Below are 15,646 nucleotides of genomic sequence, written 5' to 3'. Positions count from 1 at the left end.
CAGAACAGGCAGGAGGCAACCATGGTACCCACTCTAGATTCTGCACGCCACAATACCCACACTCCAGGCTCTGAAGGAAAGAGAGCTGGGAATGTCAGCCAGCTTCAGGAGAGCCAGAGGCTAATAGGGGTGACTGACGTTCCCTGTCCCCTTCTGAGTGAAATAAAGCAGCTGGACACCTACAGAGCCATCCTGTGTGTGCCAGGTACTCTGCTGGTGTCACAGCACAGAGGACCAACACACAGACCCCGCCTGCGCTGAAGGGGTTCCCAGTCTTGCCAGGAGACGGACACAAGCCAGGAATTATGATGCACGTCCTCAAAGGGAAGCCTGTAGAATAGCATGGGAGCCCTGAGGAGGGAAAAGCCATTTCTGCCTGGGCGTAATGGGACTTGCAGAAGTGATATTTGATCCAAGCCACAAAGGAGGAGGAAGAACTTTCCCAGGTAACTCCAATACACACCGCCAGCAATGCCCCAGCCCCATCTCATGGGCAGCTGTTTCCCACCGAGCCTGGAGGCCTGGCACTGAGGCGCCCTTGCTGATGCTGTCCCTTGTCGCCTGTCTGGCCCAGGTTTCATGTCACATCTTCTTTGAAGACCTTCTCTGACTTGCCTTCTATACAGTCACATTACTATGTACATACCTCACTGGGAACGTGCGACGCGGAGGCTGCACCGCTGCCTCTGACTGTCTCCTTGCTGTTCGCGGTGGAGACTGATCACGTCAGCTCTGCACCCAGCACCCAGCAGAGTGCAGAGCAGATGCCCAGCCCAGATTCACCACTGTAACAGGTGGCTGGCTGGATAGTTACACACGAAACCTGCTTCTCACGGAGACAAGCTGACTGGTTGGAGGAGCCAGTCATGCTATCAGCTGAGAAGAGCGTGGGCCGGGCATCGCAAAGCCATGCCTTCTTTCATGGAAATGGGGGAAGGTAGAACGCCTCTGTTTTGGAAGATGGTTCATGACTATAATGTTCAGTCCATCACAAGAGGACTCCACTGGAGAGATGAATTTCACTTCGTTTGCTGAGTACCTACTGAGTGCAGGGAATGAGGGGCACCAAGATGAAGGAGACACAGTCCTGAAGCCCGCGGTGACAGCGCCCGACGAGGGCTGTCCTTAGGGTGGATGCAAACCAGAATTCAGACACGAGCTCTGCCCCTGTCCTGCTCTCTCCGTCCAGATCACTGTCAAGTCCTGTTTTACGTACAGGCAGCATGGCCACGCCATCCTCTGGAAACTCTCCTCTCCTCTCAGAGGTTATCTGAATCGGTAACACCCTGGCCTTCCCCATTCGGTCAGAGCTGTTGAGTGGAAGCTAAGACGGCCGTCTGCACACAGGCTGGTTTCTATCCTGCCCCATCTCTGGGAGGAAAGAGGCCAGAGTGGGAGTTGCAGAGACCCCCCGCAGGGGAAGAAAGGCCTGGACTCCGGCCTCAGAGATGCCCCTGCAATGGGGAGAAGGGCCTGGACTCCGGCCTCAGAGATGCCCCTGCAACGGGGAGAAGGGCCTGGACTCTGGCCTCAGAGATGCCCCTGCAAGGGGGCGAGGGGCCTGGACTCCGGCCTCAGAGATGCCCCTGCAAGGGGGCGAGGGGCCTGGACTCTGGCCTCAGAGATGCCCCTGCAAGGGGGAGAAGGGCCTGGACTCCGGCCTCAGAGATGCCCCTGCAAGGGGGCGAGGGGCCTGGACTCCGGCCTCAGAGATGCCCCTGCAAAGGGGAGAAGGGCCTGGACTCCGGCCTCAGAGATGCCCCTGCAAGGGGGCGAGGGGCCTGGACTCCGGCCTCAGAGATGCCCCTGCAAGGGGGCGAGGGGCCTGGACTCTGGCCTCAGAGATGCCCCTGCAAGGGTGAGAAGGGCCTGGACTCTGGCCTCACAGATGCCCCTGAAAGGGGGAGAAGGGCCTGGACTCTGGCCTCAGAGATGCCCCTGCAAGGGGGAGAATGGCCTGGACTCTGGCCTCACTCCAAGGTGGTGCCCAGGACTGGAGGGTGTAACCTTAGAAGCCCAAGACCCGGAATAACATACTGCCTCTGGGCCTTCCCTCGGTGAACTGGTTTGCGTGGTGCAGAACTCAAATAATGGTTCTTCAGATTCACAGAGTGGCTTCTTCCACGTCCACACAGACCAACGCCCAAGTGTGGCCTCTCCACGAAGCCCCGCTGTAGTGTATGACAGCACACTCTGCTTCCCAAGACTCCTCTGCGGATGCCTGACACTTGTGATGAGCGCCGGCTCAGGAGTCAGACAGCGCAGGGATCCCATCTTCCCCTCCCATCGCCGTGTGACCCTGGGCAGGTGACAATGACTTACAGCCTCTGCACATCCATTCCTGTAGCTATGAAATGGGGATCAAACGGTGTGGCTGTGGTGTGAGCATGCAGTATCATCAGAAGGGAACCTCTACCAGGGGAGGACGAGGGTGTAGAAAAGGTAATTAGGAGAAATAAAGTGAGTTATGTCAATAATTGCAGGGGGCGTGTACAGGCTGGCGTCAGCTGGGAAGAGCCACGGCAGAACTCAGGCTGAATCTGCCCAGAGAAGTGAGCAGCACCAGGGACCCACAGGGAGCTGGGTTTCAGGGGAGGGTACCCGAGAGTGCACCACTGCTAGCTGTCCTGAAAACAGGGATACTGGTTGTCACCGGTATCATCGGGAGACAACCACAGGCCAAATAAAGTGGATTGTGGTAACAGCCACGATACCTGCGTCTGGCTCTGCCTGGGGGAGGCTCAGGGAAGGAGACCCTCATCTGGAATAAATGATGGGTGATGTGGGTCACCTGTGTCCCCACCCAAATCTCATCTTGAACTCCCATGAGTTGTGGGAGGGACCTAGTGGGAGGTAACTGGATCACGGGGGCAGGTCTCTCCTGTGCTGTTCCCCTGATAGCAAGTCTCACGAGGTCTGAGGGTTAGTACAAGGGGAGTTTTCCTGCACAAGCTCTCTTCTCTTGTCTGCCGCCATGTGAGACGTGCCTTTCACCTTCCACCATGATTGTGAGGCTTTCCCAGCCACGTGGAACTGTGAGTTCTCCATTAAACCTCTTTCCTCTGTAAATTGCCCAGTCTTGTGTGTGTTTTTATTGGCAGTGTGAAAACGGACTAATACAGATGGGATAACAGAGGGAGGCCGCCAGCTTACATATTAAAAGGTTAAACTGGAGGCTGGGTGTGGTGGCTCACGCCTGTAATCCCAGCACTTTGGGAGGCCAAGGTGGGCAGATCACAAGGCCAGGAGTTTGAGACCAGCCTGGCCAATATGGTGAAACTCCATCTCTACTAAAAATACAAAAATTAGCCGGGTGTGGTGGCGGGTGCCTGTAGTCCCAGCTACTTGGGAGGCTGAGGCAGAAGAATCGCTTGAACCCGGGAGGCAGAGGTTGTAGTGAGCCGAGATTGCGCCACTGCACTCCAGCCTGGGTGACAGAGCAAGACTCCATCTCAAAATAAACAAACAAACAAAAAACAACAGGTGAAATCTGGCTGGCGTGCTGGAGAGCTTCTTTGTGGAGGTAATAGGTTATCTACCATGAAGGGTGACAATCCAGCTCTGTGGGTTTCCAGGGGAAGGAACAGGCCCTGAGATGAGATACTTGGCCCATTCAGGGAGTCAACATAAAACCCGCGTTGAGTTTCATGTGTCCCGTGTGGCAACCGGGGTGAAGAGAGAGCACAGTAGCCCAGGGTGACCTGAGGCTGCACAGGGAGTGAGGCATTTGGCTTCTATATTGCATGCAGCAGGAACCCCTGTAGGACCTGGACAGGGGAGTGGCCTGGTCTGGGTATATCTTAGGAAGATCAGTGTTGCTGCTGGCAGGTGAATGGTTTGGAAGAGGAAACAGGGCCGGCTGGAAGGCTGCAACAGTGGTCCTGGCGAGAGGTACCAGTGGTCCGAGGCAGAGAGGAAAGGGATCAGAATCCTAGTTAACAGACTGATAGGACTGCTGATGCATGGGGTGTGGAGGTGGGGGCGGGGGTCCAGGGAAAGGAACTGGGGACGATTCCTAGGGTTCCAGCTGAGGAATATAGAAATGCAGGGTGCTGGGAGTAGAGACTTGGGTGGCTGCAGGAGTGAGGTTAAAAAAAACAAACAAACAAACAAGAAAAAAACATTAAAAAGATGCAGTGGGAAGAAGTTAAGTTGGAGAGGCCTGTGAGACAACCCGATACAGATGTCAAGTTGCTGGGCCCTATAAGTGATCCTGGAAGCCTGGTGAAGGATATAAATGTTTGAGTCATCAAGGAAAATATGCCGATTAAAATCACAGGAGTGCATGCGATTTCCCAGGAAGAGATTCCAGGGAGAGTGGAGAGGCATGAGTGGGTGCACACGGCAGGGGACACATCACCCAACCAGCTGGGAAGAGAAGGGAAGGAGGGCTTGGCGGCTGGAGGAGAGCCAAGGCTGTGAGTGGCCCACGGAAGGAGCATGTTTCATGTAGAAGAGTTCCAAGGATGGCGGTAAAGGGGCAGAGGGGTCCTGGAAGGTGAGTCAGGAAGAGGGTGCTGAACATTTGGCACCACGTCTACACCGGAGAAAACCTCCCACAGACGTGAGCAGTGGCAGCGATGGTGAACTCTCAAGTCGCCCAGGTGGCAGGCATTGTTAACCCATTTCCAGCTCGCCCTGGGAGTGACACTGTGTGGGGCTTTGCTCGGGGCAGCCCTGTGCGCACGGCCCTCCCACGGGGCCCCAAATCCACTCTCCCCCAAAAGCCCCTCTAACTAAGGACTTCTTCCCTTCCCTCTCTCAGGTCCTGCATGGTTTTTTCTCTTACCTAAAGGGCAGGCTGTGTTTGAAACCCTGTAAAACATTACAGCATTTTACTAGTTGTTTTGGGTCTGACCCAGAAGTAAGGGTTAAGGACATTAAGAGCACACACGAAAATCTGATTATCATCCATGGTGACAGTTTCATTTTGCTACTTACTGTTTTCAGACAGTTCCACGATGTAATAAAGAATAGGACTGTTTCCGTCAAAGGGCCGGACCCAAGAGAGCACCACGGCATGGCTGTGGGAAGAATTAGGGCTGGCCAGGAGGTTCTGAGGTGAATGAGGCAGTTCACTTGAATCGAATGGGATGAAAAGGAAAAAGAAGAAAACACACGTCAGAATCCATGGTGAGCCTGAGCTCTTACAGCAGACCATCCTGCTGTGTCATGTTTGGGAAATGAATAACATAAAATATGCCCCAAACACAAATATTAACTCTCAAAAAAGGACAAACAAAACCCAGCTTCATTATTCATAGTGTTACTTTGTTTTCTGGTCATAATTTCATTGAACCCTTATGCTAGCTACCAAAACAAGTGCTGACGCTGTCACATAAATAGGGGGAGGGGACGCAGACGTTTACACATCCATTATTATTTTTTATTTTTTATGAGACCAAGTCTCGCTCTGTCGCCCAGCCTGGAGTGCTGTGATGCAATCTCGGCTCAGTGCAACCTCCGCCTCCTGCGTTCAAGCAATTCTCTGCCTCAGTCTCCCTAGTAGGCACCCGCTACCACGCCCGGCTAATTTTTGTATTTTTAGTAGAGATGGCCACACCATCTTGGCCAGGTTGGTCTTGAACTCCTGACCTCGTGATTCACCCGCCTCAGCCTCCCAAAGTGCTGGGATTACAGGTGTGAGCCACCGTACCCGGCCTACACATACATTATTTAATTGAGAAAACATGGTCAACAATTTGTTTTTTACAACTAGAAGCTGGTCATGGAAATACCACATACACAGGAAAAGGCCTGATACATTTAACAGGAAAAGGCCCGATACATGTAACGGCCCGATACATACACAGGAAAAGTCCCGATACATTTAACGGGAACATTTCCAACACTAGCCATTTGGAGTTATGAGCGAAAATGCCCGCATGTATTCTTAGACCACATTTATTGACAGCATGAGGTTGCCGCATTTATTGACAGCATGAGGTTACACTGTCATTATGTCTTCTGCTGGAGTTAAGGGATTTGGAGGAAGCACTTAAAAGGAAGTGTGGTGAAAACGCTCACTAAAATCCCATGGAAATGGTAAAGAACACATCAGCAAGGCTATGAAATGGAAATGCAATTAAAGAGAATAAATTCTTTAAATAAGTTACTAGTAAAAAAAAAAAAAAAAATTACTGGGATTTACCGGTGACAAAGCTGCAAAACACTACTATGTGTTTTCTACCAAGGCTGAGTCTATAACCTTAAAACCATGAGCTGCCCGGGCCCCGTAGTGAAACTTCACGTCTCCTGAATCTGGGGCAGGACCCCGTTCCGGGGCTGTTCTGGGTGGCTGCCCCTCCATAAACACTGCCAGGCAGTGCCAGCCAGGAGGGGATGCTGAGTGTGACCCGGCTCACCACTAACCAGCTTTTGGTCTCTCAGACATCAGTTACTGCCGACCCACACAGGTCAGAACACAAAGCCATAATTATACTTGATATTTTTAATTTTAAAAATGTACTCATTACATTTTGAAATTTATTAAGCTGTTTTGTGCTTTCAGCTCCCTAAGAAACAGCTCTAATCCATGCACACCATTTATAAGCATACTAATATTTCTAATGTAGACTGCAACTACGTTGTACATTAGTGCGATAAAGAATAAATGAGAGCCCAGGATGTCATCCTGTTTTCTCTTTAACTGTGAATTAAGTTTTGAATCAGAAAAGGAATAGTTCGTTTCTTTTATTTATTTTTTGCATAGACAGGGCCTCACTATATTGTCCAGGCTGGTCTCAAACTCCTGGCCTCGGGCGATCCTCCCCCACCTCAGCCTCTCGAACTGCTGGGATTATAAGCATGAGCCACTGCACCTGGGCGGAGCTGTCATTTCTATTTGAGTTCTCCAATAACCGAATCTCCATTAGAAGCGGAAATGCCAGTTAGCAAGCCCCACTTCCTATTCCCCCCACTGCAATCTGAATCGGTTTGGCCTGAAACCAAACCAAAGTTGTTGAAAGAGTCCCACCTGAAAAGAAAATACAAATAAATCTGACAGATATAGCCAAATAAGAGAGTTTATCATAAAGAATGTATCTGATCTGAGAGGGAACTTCTAGACTGTTGAAGTTTCCTGAGTGACTGGGATGGTTTTCGTCATGATGGTGCGCCTCTCAGACCACAGCTGAGCTTATGCTTCTTGGGGGTACTCATGGTGGCCCCAAAATCCTTCCAGGATGGGTCTGGCCATGCTGGGAAGGCCAGTCATGGGGATTAGAAGGTTGGGGCTTTGAGCCAGTGGTGATGGCTCAGCCTTCTGACCTCTGGGGAGTGGAGGGGGCTAGAGACTGGGTTCAACCATGTGGCCAGTGATTCAACTCTGGGAGGCTTGGGGTCAGTGAGGGCGGTAGGAATGCGGGATTTGCCCCGGGTGGCAGAGAGGCCAGACAGGGTCAAGGGAAAATGCACTGGCCTGCACAGAGAGACCAGGAATGAGCTTATGTTCACAATTTCTGGGATGTCTTTTTGACATTAGCTCTGGGACCCCAAGGGCAGCTCACTGGAAGCCGTTCTCACAGACTGGACACAATGTGAGATGGTCATCCGTAATAGTCAGGATGGGAGACAGGCCGTGAAACTAAAGGTGGGTTAGAGGCTTGAGGAGCCAGGCAGCTCTGCAGACACGCACAGTAGGAGTCGGAGAGAAGCCAGGGCAGGAGAGGGTGTACAGCCAGCTCAGGACAAACCTTGCAAAACAGATATTCTTGGGCCAGGTGACCATATGCTATAAGATGTGGACAGGCTCCTAGAAGACAATAGGAATAGGTGACCTGTGGCCCCTGACAAGCTGCCGTGTCTCTGCACACTTTCTCTGATGACCTCGAGGGGGTTATGTTTGATTGAATTCTAAATTCTATAAGTCTGTCTTTCCCACAGAGGTGAAAACACGGCCTCTTGCACTTGATTTCAAATCATGCTTCTCTTAGCCCGAGGTGAGAGTGCACACAGAAATGACCCATCTTCCAGGTGGGTGGACTGCCTTTCTCTTGAGGCTGCAGTGCTTTGCAGACACTCACTTAAATGGAGGCTACTCACTGGGCAGCTTCTGTCCTCCAGGGGTCAGCTCTCACAGTCCCTGGAATACGCTCACACTTGTCCCTCCGTCCCTCTGCCCCTCTCAGCTAGGATGTGATTCTAGTTGGAGTGGTTTCTGATTTCCCTCCTGCCAGCAGACCACAAGCAACAGATGAGAAGGATCTACCAGAAACAGGCACACTGAACAGCAAAAATGGTCGCAAGAGCCTGAGATTTAGGGATGTAAAAAGATTTTTTAAAAGATTAGAAACAAATACTTAAAAACTTAGAAAGCAAACTAGTCTTGAGGCGTTTAATGTACGTGGCAAGAGCTACCCGCCTGGCAGTGCCCAAGGACCTGAGTGCCCGTGATGTGCAGAGACGCAAGCATCCTTCTCTGCGACTGTCCCCCGAAGTCACTCCATTGGCTCAAAGTCACACTCGGTGTGATGGCCCAGTGCAAAGTGTGATTTTTCCGTAAATCACAGGACTCAAAAGCATTGGAAGGAAATATCTATTTTTCCCAGCTTCAGTCTCTCCCCTCTATGAAAATCCCCTCGATAATATCTCTTGTGTTCAATATTACCTGTTTCATAATGTAAAGGGCCTTGTGATAGAGAGGCATATCTCAGAGATACTGCACGTTCAGTTCCCAACCACCACAATGAAGTGAATATTGCAATTTGCAAGTCACACACGTTTTGGTTTCCCAGTGCATATAAAATTTCTGTTTATACTCTACTGCAGTCTATTAAGTGTGCAATAGCATTATGTCTAAAAAACATGTACACACCTTAATTTAAAAATACTTTACGCTAAAAAATGTGAACAATCATCTGAGCCTTCAGTGAGTCACCATCTTTTTGCTGGTGGAGGGTCCTGCTTGGATGTTGATAGCTGCAGACTGATTGGATTGTTGGGGAGTGGTGGGTGCTAAAGGCTGGGGGGACCATGGCAAATTTCTTCAAATGAGACAGCAGTGAAGCCTGCCGTGTCAACGGACTCTTCCTCTCATGAAAGACTTCTCTGTAGCATGAGATGCTGTTTGATAACATTTTACCCACAGCAGAACTTCTTTCAAAATTGGAGTCAATCCTCTCAAGCCCTGCCACAGCTTTACCAGCTAAGTTCATGCAATATTCTAAGTCCTTGTTGCCATTTCAACAATGTTCACGGCATCTTTGCCAAAAGTAGATGCCATCCCACACCACTTGCTTTGCTCATCTATAAGAAGCAAATCCTCACCTGGACAAATTTGATCATGAGATTGCGGCAATTCAGCCACATCTTCAGGATCCACTTGTAATTCTAGTTCTCTTGCTGTTTCCACCACATCTGCAGCAACTTCCTCCGTGGATGCCTTGAACCCCTCCAGCCTCATCCACGAGGGTTGGAATCAACTTCTTCCCAACTCCTGTTAATATTGGTATTCTGATCTCCTCCCATGAATCACAAACATTCTTTTTTTTTTTTTTTTTTTTTTTTTTGAGATGGAGTCTCGCTCTGTCACCCAGGCTGGAGTGCAGTGGCATGATCTCAGCTCACTGCAAGCTCTGCCTCCTGGGTTCACACCATTGTCCTGCCTCAGCCTCCCGAGTAGCTGGGACTACAGGCACCCGCCACCACGCCCGGCTAATTTTTTGTATTTTTAGTGGAAACGGGGTTTCACCGTGTTAGTCAGGATGCTCTTGATCTCCTGATCTCCTGATCTGCCCGCCTCAGCCTCCCAAAGTGCTGGGATTACAGGTGTGAGCCACCACGCCCAGCCCACAAACATTCTTAATGGTATCTAGAATGGTGAATCCTTTCCAGAAGGTTTTCCATTTACTTTGCCCAGATCCATCAGAGGAATTATCATCCATGGCAACTATAGTCTTATGAAATACATTCCTTAAATAATGTGACTTGATGGTCAAAAGTCCACCTTGATCCACGGGCTGCAGAACGGATGTTGTGCTAGCAGGCATGAAACTAACATTCATCTCCTTGTACATTCCCATCAAAGCTCTAGCATGACAAGATGCATTGTCCATAAGCAGTAATATTTTGAAAGGAATTTTTCTTTTCTGAGCTGCAGGTCTCAAAAGTAGGCTTGAAATATTCAGTAAAACATGCTGTAAACAGACGAGCTGTAATCCAGGCTTTGCCATTCCATTTACAGAGCACAGGCAAAGTAGATTTAGCATCGTTCTTAAGAGCCCTAAGATTTTCAGCACGGTAAATGAGTGTTAGCTTCAACTTAAAGTCACCAGCTCCATTAGCCCCTAACAAGAGAGTCAGCCTGCCTTTTGAAGCTTTGAAACCAGACATTGACTTCTCCTCTGTAGCTAGGAAAGTCCTAGATGGTATCTTTGTCCCATAAAAGGCCGTTTTGTCCACACTGAAAATTTCTTGTTAGTGTAGCCACCCTCATCACTGTTTCTAGCTAGGTCTTCTGAATAACTTACCAAGTTTCTCCATCAGCACCTGCTGCTTTATCTTGTACTTTTATGTTATGGGGATGGCATCTTTCCTCAAATCTCACGAACCAACCCCTGCTAGCTTCCAATTTTTCTTCTGCAGCTTCCTCACCTCTCTCGGTCTTCACAAAACTGAAGAGAGCTATGGCCTTGCTCTGGGTTAGGCTTTGGCCTAAGGGAATGTTGAGGCTGGTTTGATTTTTCTCTCCAGACCACTCAAACTTTCTCCACATCAGCAATAAGACTATTTCACTTTCTTATCACTTGTGTGTTCACTGGAGCACTTTAAATGTCCTTCAATTAACTTTCCCTTTGCATTCACAGCTTGGCTAACTGCGGCAAGAGGCCTAGCTTTTGTCTTGTCTTGGCTTTCGATATGCCTTCCTTACTAAGCTTCATCATTTCCAGTCTGCTTTCTAGTGAGAGATGTACAACCCTCTCTTTCACGTGGACACTCAGAGGCCTTTGCAGGGTTATTAACTGGCCAAATTTCACACTGTGGGTCTCAAGGAATAAAGGGGCCCAAGGAGAGGAAGAGACACAGTGAATGGCCAGTTGGTGGAGCAGTCAGAACACACAAGGCATTTATAGCTTAAGTTTGCCATCTTAACATGGGCGTGGTTCATGGTGTCCCAAAACAATTATAATGATAACATTCAAGATCACTGATCAGGGAGCGCCATCACAGACACAATCATAGTGACGCAGTTTGAAACATTGTGAGAATTCCCCAAATGTGACCAGAGACACTAAATGAGCAGGTGCCGTTGGAAAAATTGCATCAATAGACTTAACACAGGGTTGCTGCAAACCTCCAGTTTGTAAAAAACAAAAACAAACGTGCAATACCTGAGACATGCAATAAAAGATGGCATGCCTTATTCTGGAAATATAAACTATTTCTTTTCTTTTCTTTTTTTTTTTTTTTTTTTGAGATGGAGTCTCGCTCTGTAGCCCAGGCTGGAGTGCAGTGGTGCAATTTCGGCTCACTACAACCTCCGCCTCCTGAGTTCGAGGAATTCTCTGTCTCAGCCTCCTGAGTAGCTGGGATTACAGGCGCCCATCACCACACCTGGCTAATTTTTGTATTTTTAGTAGAGATGGGGATTCGCCATCTTGGCCAGGCTGGTCTTGAAATCCTGACCTCGTGATCTACCTGCCTCGGCCTCCCAAAGTGCTGCGATTACAGGCGTGAGCCTCTGCGGCCGGCCACTATTTCTTTAAATGATAAGTTTTGGTTATTTAGACAATGAAGCTTTGTGAGATCCTTGACTAACCCATCAATAACAGATAAATGAGGCTTTAATATATTCTGAATCCATTTCAGAAAATCTTATCTAATGGGGATAGATTGCATCGAAGCATTACTCTGCCAACTTTGAAAGGAGATAAATGATCAGCAGAGTGACTCGCAGACAGTGATAAGCACAGAGGCTGATAAATGGAAGAGGTCCCAGAGAACAAGGGAAGCGAAGCCCAGTGCTGAGTCACTTTGTAATTTAAAGAGAATAGGGGGAAAACCACCGTCAGGCACAGGACACCTCAGGAATATCAGAAATTAACAACAACAGTAACGGAAACCCAACTGTACGGGAGAGAGATGAAGCGAGGTGTGTGTGAGAAAAACAGTTTTGAAAAAGACTCAAAAGAAAGCAATTGGTGAAATTGTGGCTGTAGGGGGAATTGCTCTGGCAGAAGAGGATCAGATAAGTACTTTTTTTCTACATAAAAAGCATTGGCCCTTTAATGCACAAATGATGACTTGGTCAAACCCATCTTCTTTGACTTCACTCTAAGGATGAAGATGACAGGGCTTGATAACTCTGGGGGAAACAGTATTAAATTCTTCACTCCTTATGAGGGCTCTGTCAGAAGTGGTTTTATAGAAAGAAACCTCTCCCAATGCCTCAGGGTCTCCAAGTCAGCTCCGTAAATTGGGTTTTCTCTGTACTCCAGGCCCATGAGAATTAGTCTCTGATTTCAGGAGGAGAGATGAAATGCTAATTGGGTCTTTAAATGATTTAACAATTAATCAATCCATAAGGCCTTAGGAGCCTGGTCCCTCGAGTGTGCTCAATACAGGAAGATGCTTTGGGGAATATGAAGTCATCCTGGAAACCGGCTCCTGTCCCCATGGCACTAGAAAACTAGAGGAAAGATGCTACTAAAACAAGGAGTGACCAGCATTTAATGATGACTTGTCTTGTTAATTTACAGGCTGCCTCATGGAACCATCTGGAGTTTAGAAGCCTCTTCTCTCAGTGGGGGGATGAAGGCAGAGCCCTCCTAAATTGGTCCTCCTCAGTAGGGCAAAAGACACCATCTCATTTCAGCTCAGTAGGTGGAGTGAGGCTTACCTAGACATTTATTAGGTTCCTACTGTATACAGCAAACAGACACATCTCGAGTCTAGTGTCAGAAGGTCATAGAATGTGGTCAGAATAATGCAGGGTAAAGGGCTAGAAAGTTCCCAGCCCCAGGAGGCAGGGTGCTGTTAGGAAAGGGGGGAACAGCATTCTAGTATAAGATGGTAAGAAAGCACGAAGAGCTAGGACTTAGAGCATCCCTCCCCAACTGGCTTCCACACCAGGATCTTACAAACCTGGGTGGGTGCCGCCCTCATAGCCATCCTTTGAGATGAATGATACCACGCCCAGTCTACAAGGTGAGAAGCAGAAGCTGAGAAGTGAGGTGATTTGTCCAAAGTCACACAAGTAGTGAAAGGCGGGCAGGACCTCCTGTGCGGCCCCTTGTTCCTGTTGGCCCCACTGCTGGCCAGCAGCCCCATCAGGACTGTTGTGGGTGTAACGTAGGTGTGGGGGCCGCCCCTCCACTCAGCCTTAATGAGGCGAAGCTTAGTGCTAAGTGTAAAACACAGGGCAAGCAGACGTGAGAAGAGGCCAACGGCTGGTCTATTTTTGAAAAGCTCACTTCTAATGCTCCTAATTTCTATATTTAACAAAGCAGCTTTTAACTGAAGTGGAGAGGCAAGGAGAAAACAGGCTTTCAGGCTCCTCTGAAGGACATTGTTTAGTCATAAGTACCTCTCACTCCATTCCCTTCGGCAATATGAGATTTTTTTCTTGCTTTTTTTCTTTTTTTTTTTTTTGGTTATCTGAGTAAATGATGGAAACATTACAGAGCTCAGTTTTAAAGTTACCCGAGAAGGACAGAATGCCCTGCAGTCATGGGTTATTATTATTATCATTCTATTGCCATTATTGTTGTAGAGTCAAGCCCTGTTGGATCTAAAGACACCCCATGAAGGAACACCTTTCCCAATTCATTCAGGTTTGGGATAGAGGAGCCTTCATGACACTAACAATTCACAAGGAACAACTGTCTTCCAAATCAGTTCTGTAACCAGTTTGTACTTAAATTAGTTTGAATCACAAATTTGCAGAGATTTCTATATTTAGAGATGAGATGTTTTACCATTACAGAAAGCCTATTATTTTATACATACAGCAACATTTGCTGAAAAATGTATTTTACTTAGAGGAAATCAAATAAGCAAATAGTAGGGAAGATATATAAATCAGTAGAACATAAAATTGTGCAGAATAAAAAGAATGGGCTATATTGGAAGTATGCAATTTGGCTTCTGCTGACAGTCTTTATGAACTGCTAATGCTTATTTATTTGATACCAACGATGGATGATCTAAGGTTCTCCAAGGTAGCTTTAAAAATGTGCATAGTACAACAGCTCCTAGGAACTCACTGGCCATATCCTCCTATATTATCAAAATGAAAAAAAAAAAAAAAAATCCTCAGTCTGAGACCCGAAAGGAAGGAGGAAAGAGGCAGGAGCAGGGCTGGACGAGGGCTTTGGGTACTTGCTGTCTGGGTTTTGGTAGAACGACCTGAGCTTGCTTGTTTACCCATGGTGGGGAAACCAGGGCATGTCAGCATCAAGGTACGAGTGGGGAACAGAAGGAGGCCTGCCAATGGGCTGCCAAGACATACACACATTCATTCATTCCTTCATGCATGCATGCAGGCAACAACCAATCAACATATATTTATTGAACACTTGTGATATACCAAACACTACATCAGGCACTCAAAATTCAAAACAGTGCCACCAAGGTGCTTCTGTTCCAGGAGGAGAGGGAGGCATGAAGATATGGTCGTTCTCTGCAGCGTGATCAGTGCTACCAGGAGGATCAGCTGTGCGCAGGGAAAAACTGCAGGCAGCATCCTGGTAACTGAATGGCAGGAAGTGCTACTGTCGTTGAATGCTAAGGGGTGCATGATCAGGAGACCTCTGGGGAAGCCCATGGATGACACCACCCAGGCGCAGAGACAGTGGATGGCTAGGGCTCATGAAGGGCAGAAAGAGCCCAGGGTTGTAGGCTCCAATGCCTGAAGGCAGGGGCTGGGGGAGACCTGGCTGCCCCATGCGTACACAAAAGCTGGAGGACCCACTGTGTGGCAGCCTTGCAGCCGCAGCCCCAGGACCCTTAGTGATTCTCTGGAGGACCCACTGTGTGGCAGCCTTGCAGCCGCAGCCCCGAGACCCTCAGTGATTCTCTGGAGGACCCTCTGTGTGGCAGCCTTGCAGCCGCAGCCCCGGGACCCTCAGTGATTCTCTGGAGGACCCTCTGTGTGGCAGCCTTGCAGCCGCAGCCCCGGGACCCTCAGTGATTCTCTGGAGGACCCACTGTGTGGCAGCCTTGCAGCCGCAGCCCCGGGACCCTCAGTGATTCTCTGGAGGACCCTCTGTGTGACAGTCTTACAGCCTCAGGGCCAGGACCCTCAGTGATTCTCTGGAGGACCCTCTGTGTGGCAGCCTTGCAGCCACAGCCCCGGGACCCTCAGTGATTCTCTGGAGGACCCTCTGTTTGGCAGCCTTGCAGCTGCAGCCCCGGGACCCCCAGTGATTCTCTGGAGGGCCCTCTGTGTGGCAGCCTCACAGCTGCAGCACCAGGACCCCCACCCCGCTGCTGCTGGCTGATTCTGTAGATCCATGGGGACTCCTGCCGCTTCATAACTAACCAGAATGACCTCTGCTGTCTAAAGAGAACAAGGGGTCATTCCGGAAGGAGACAGAACAGGAGTTGGGATGGGATTTTTTTCAGGTACTGATGACACCACAGGGCCTTCCGGACTGGCTGCTATGCATCGGGAACCTTTTACATCCACAAATAGGGGCTAGAGGAA

General features: G+C 48.9%; 1 protein-coding gene across 4 annotated transcripts in view; it reads right to left on the bottom strand.

Moving 5' to 3' along the window:
* Positions 1-15,646, bottom strand: part of SDK1 (sidekick cell adhesion molecule 1) — a 974,158-nt gene that overhangs the window by 276,240 nt on the left and 682,272 nt on the right. For all 4 annotated transcript variants that reach the window (XM_024241289.3, XM_054545732.2, XM_054545733.2 and 1 more), the window contains exon 14: positions 4,942-5,078. In XM_024241289.3, coding sequence (XP_024097057.2) covers positions 4,942-5,078 — 137 coding nt within the window. The remainder of the gene's footprint in view (positions 1-4,941; positions 5,079-15,646) is intronic.

Source organism: Pongo abelii, chromosome 6 (assembly GCF_028885655.2).
Source record: "Pongo abelii isolate AG06213 chromosome 6, NHGRI_mPonAbe1-v2.0_pri, whole genome shotgun sequence".
In the NCBI taxonomy this organism is placed as follows: domain Eukaryota; kingdom Metazoa; phylum Chordata; class Mammalia; order Primates; family Hominidae; genus Pongo; species Pongo abelii.
This window is presented reverse-complemented; position numbering and strand designations above follow the sequence as displayed.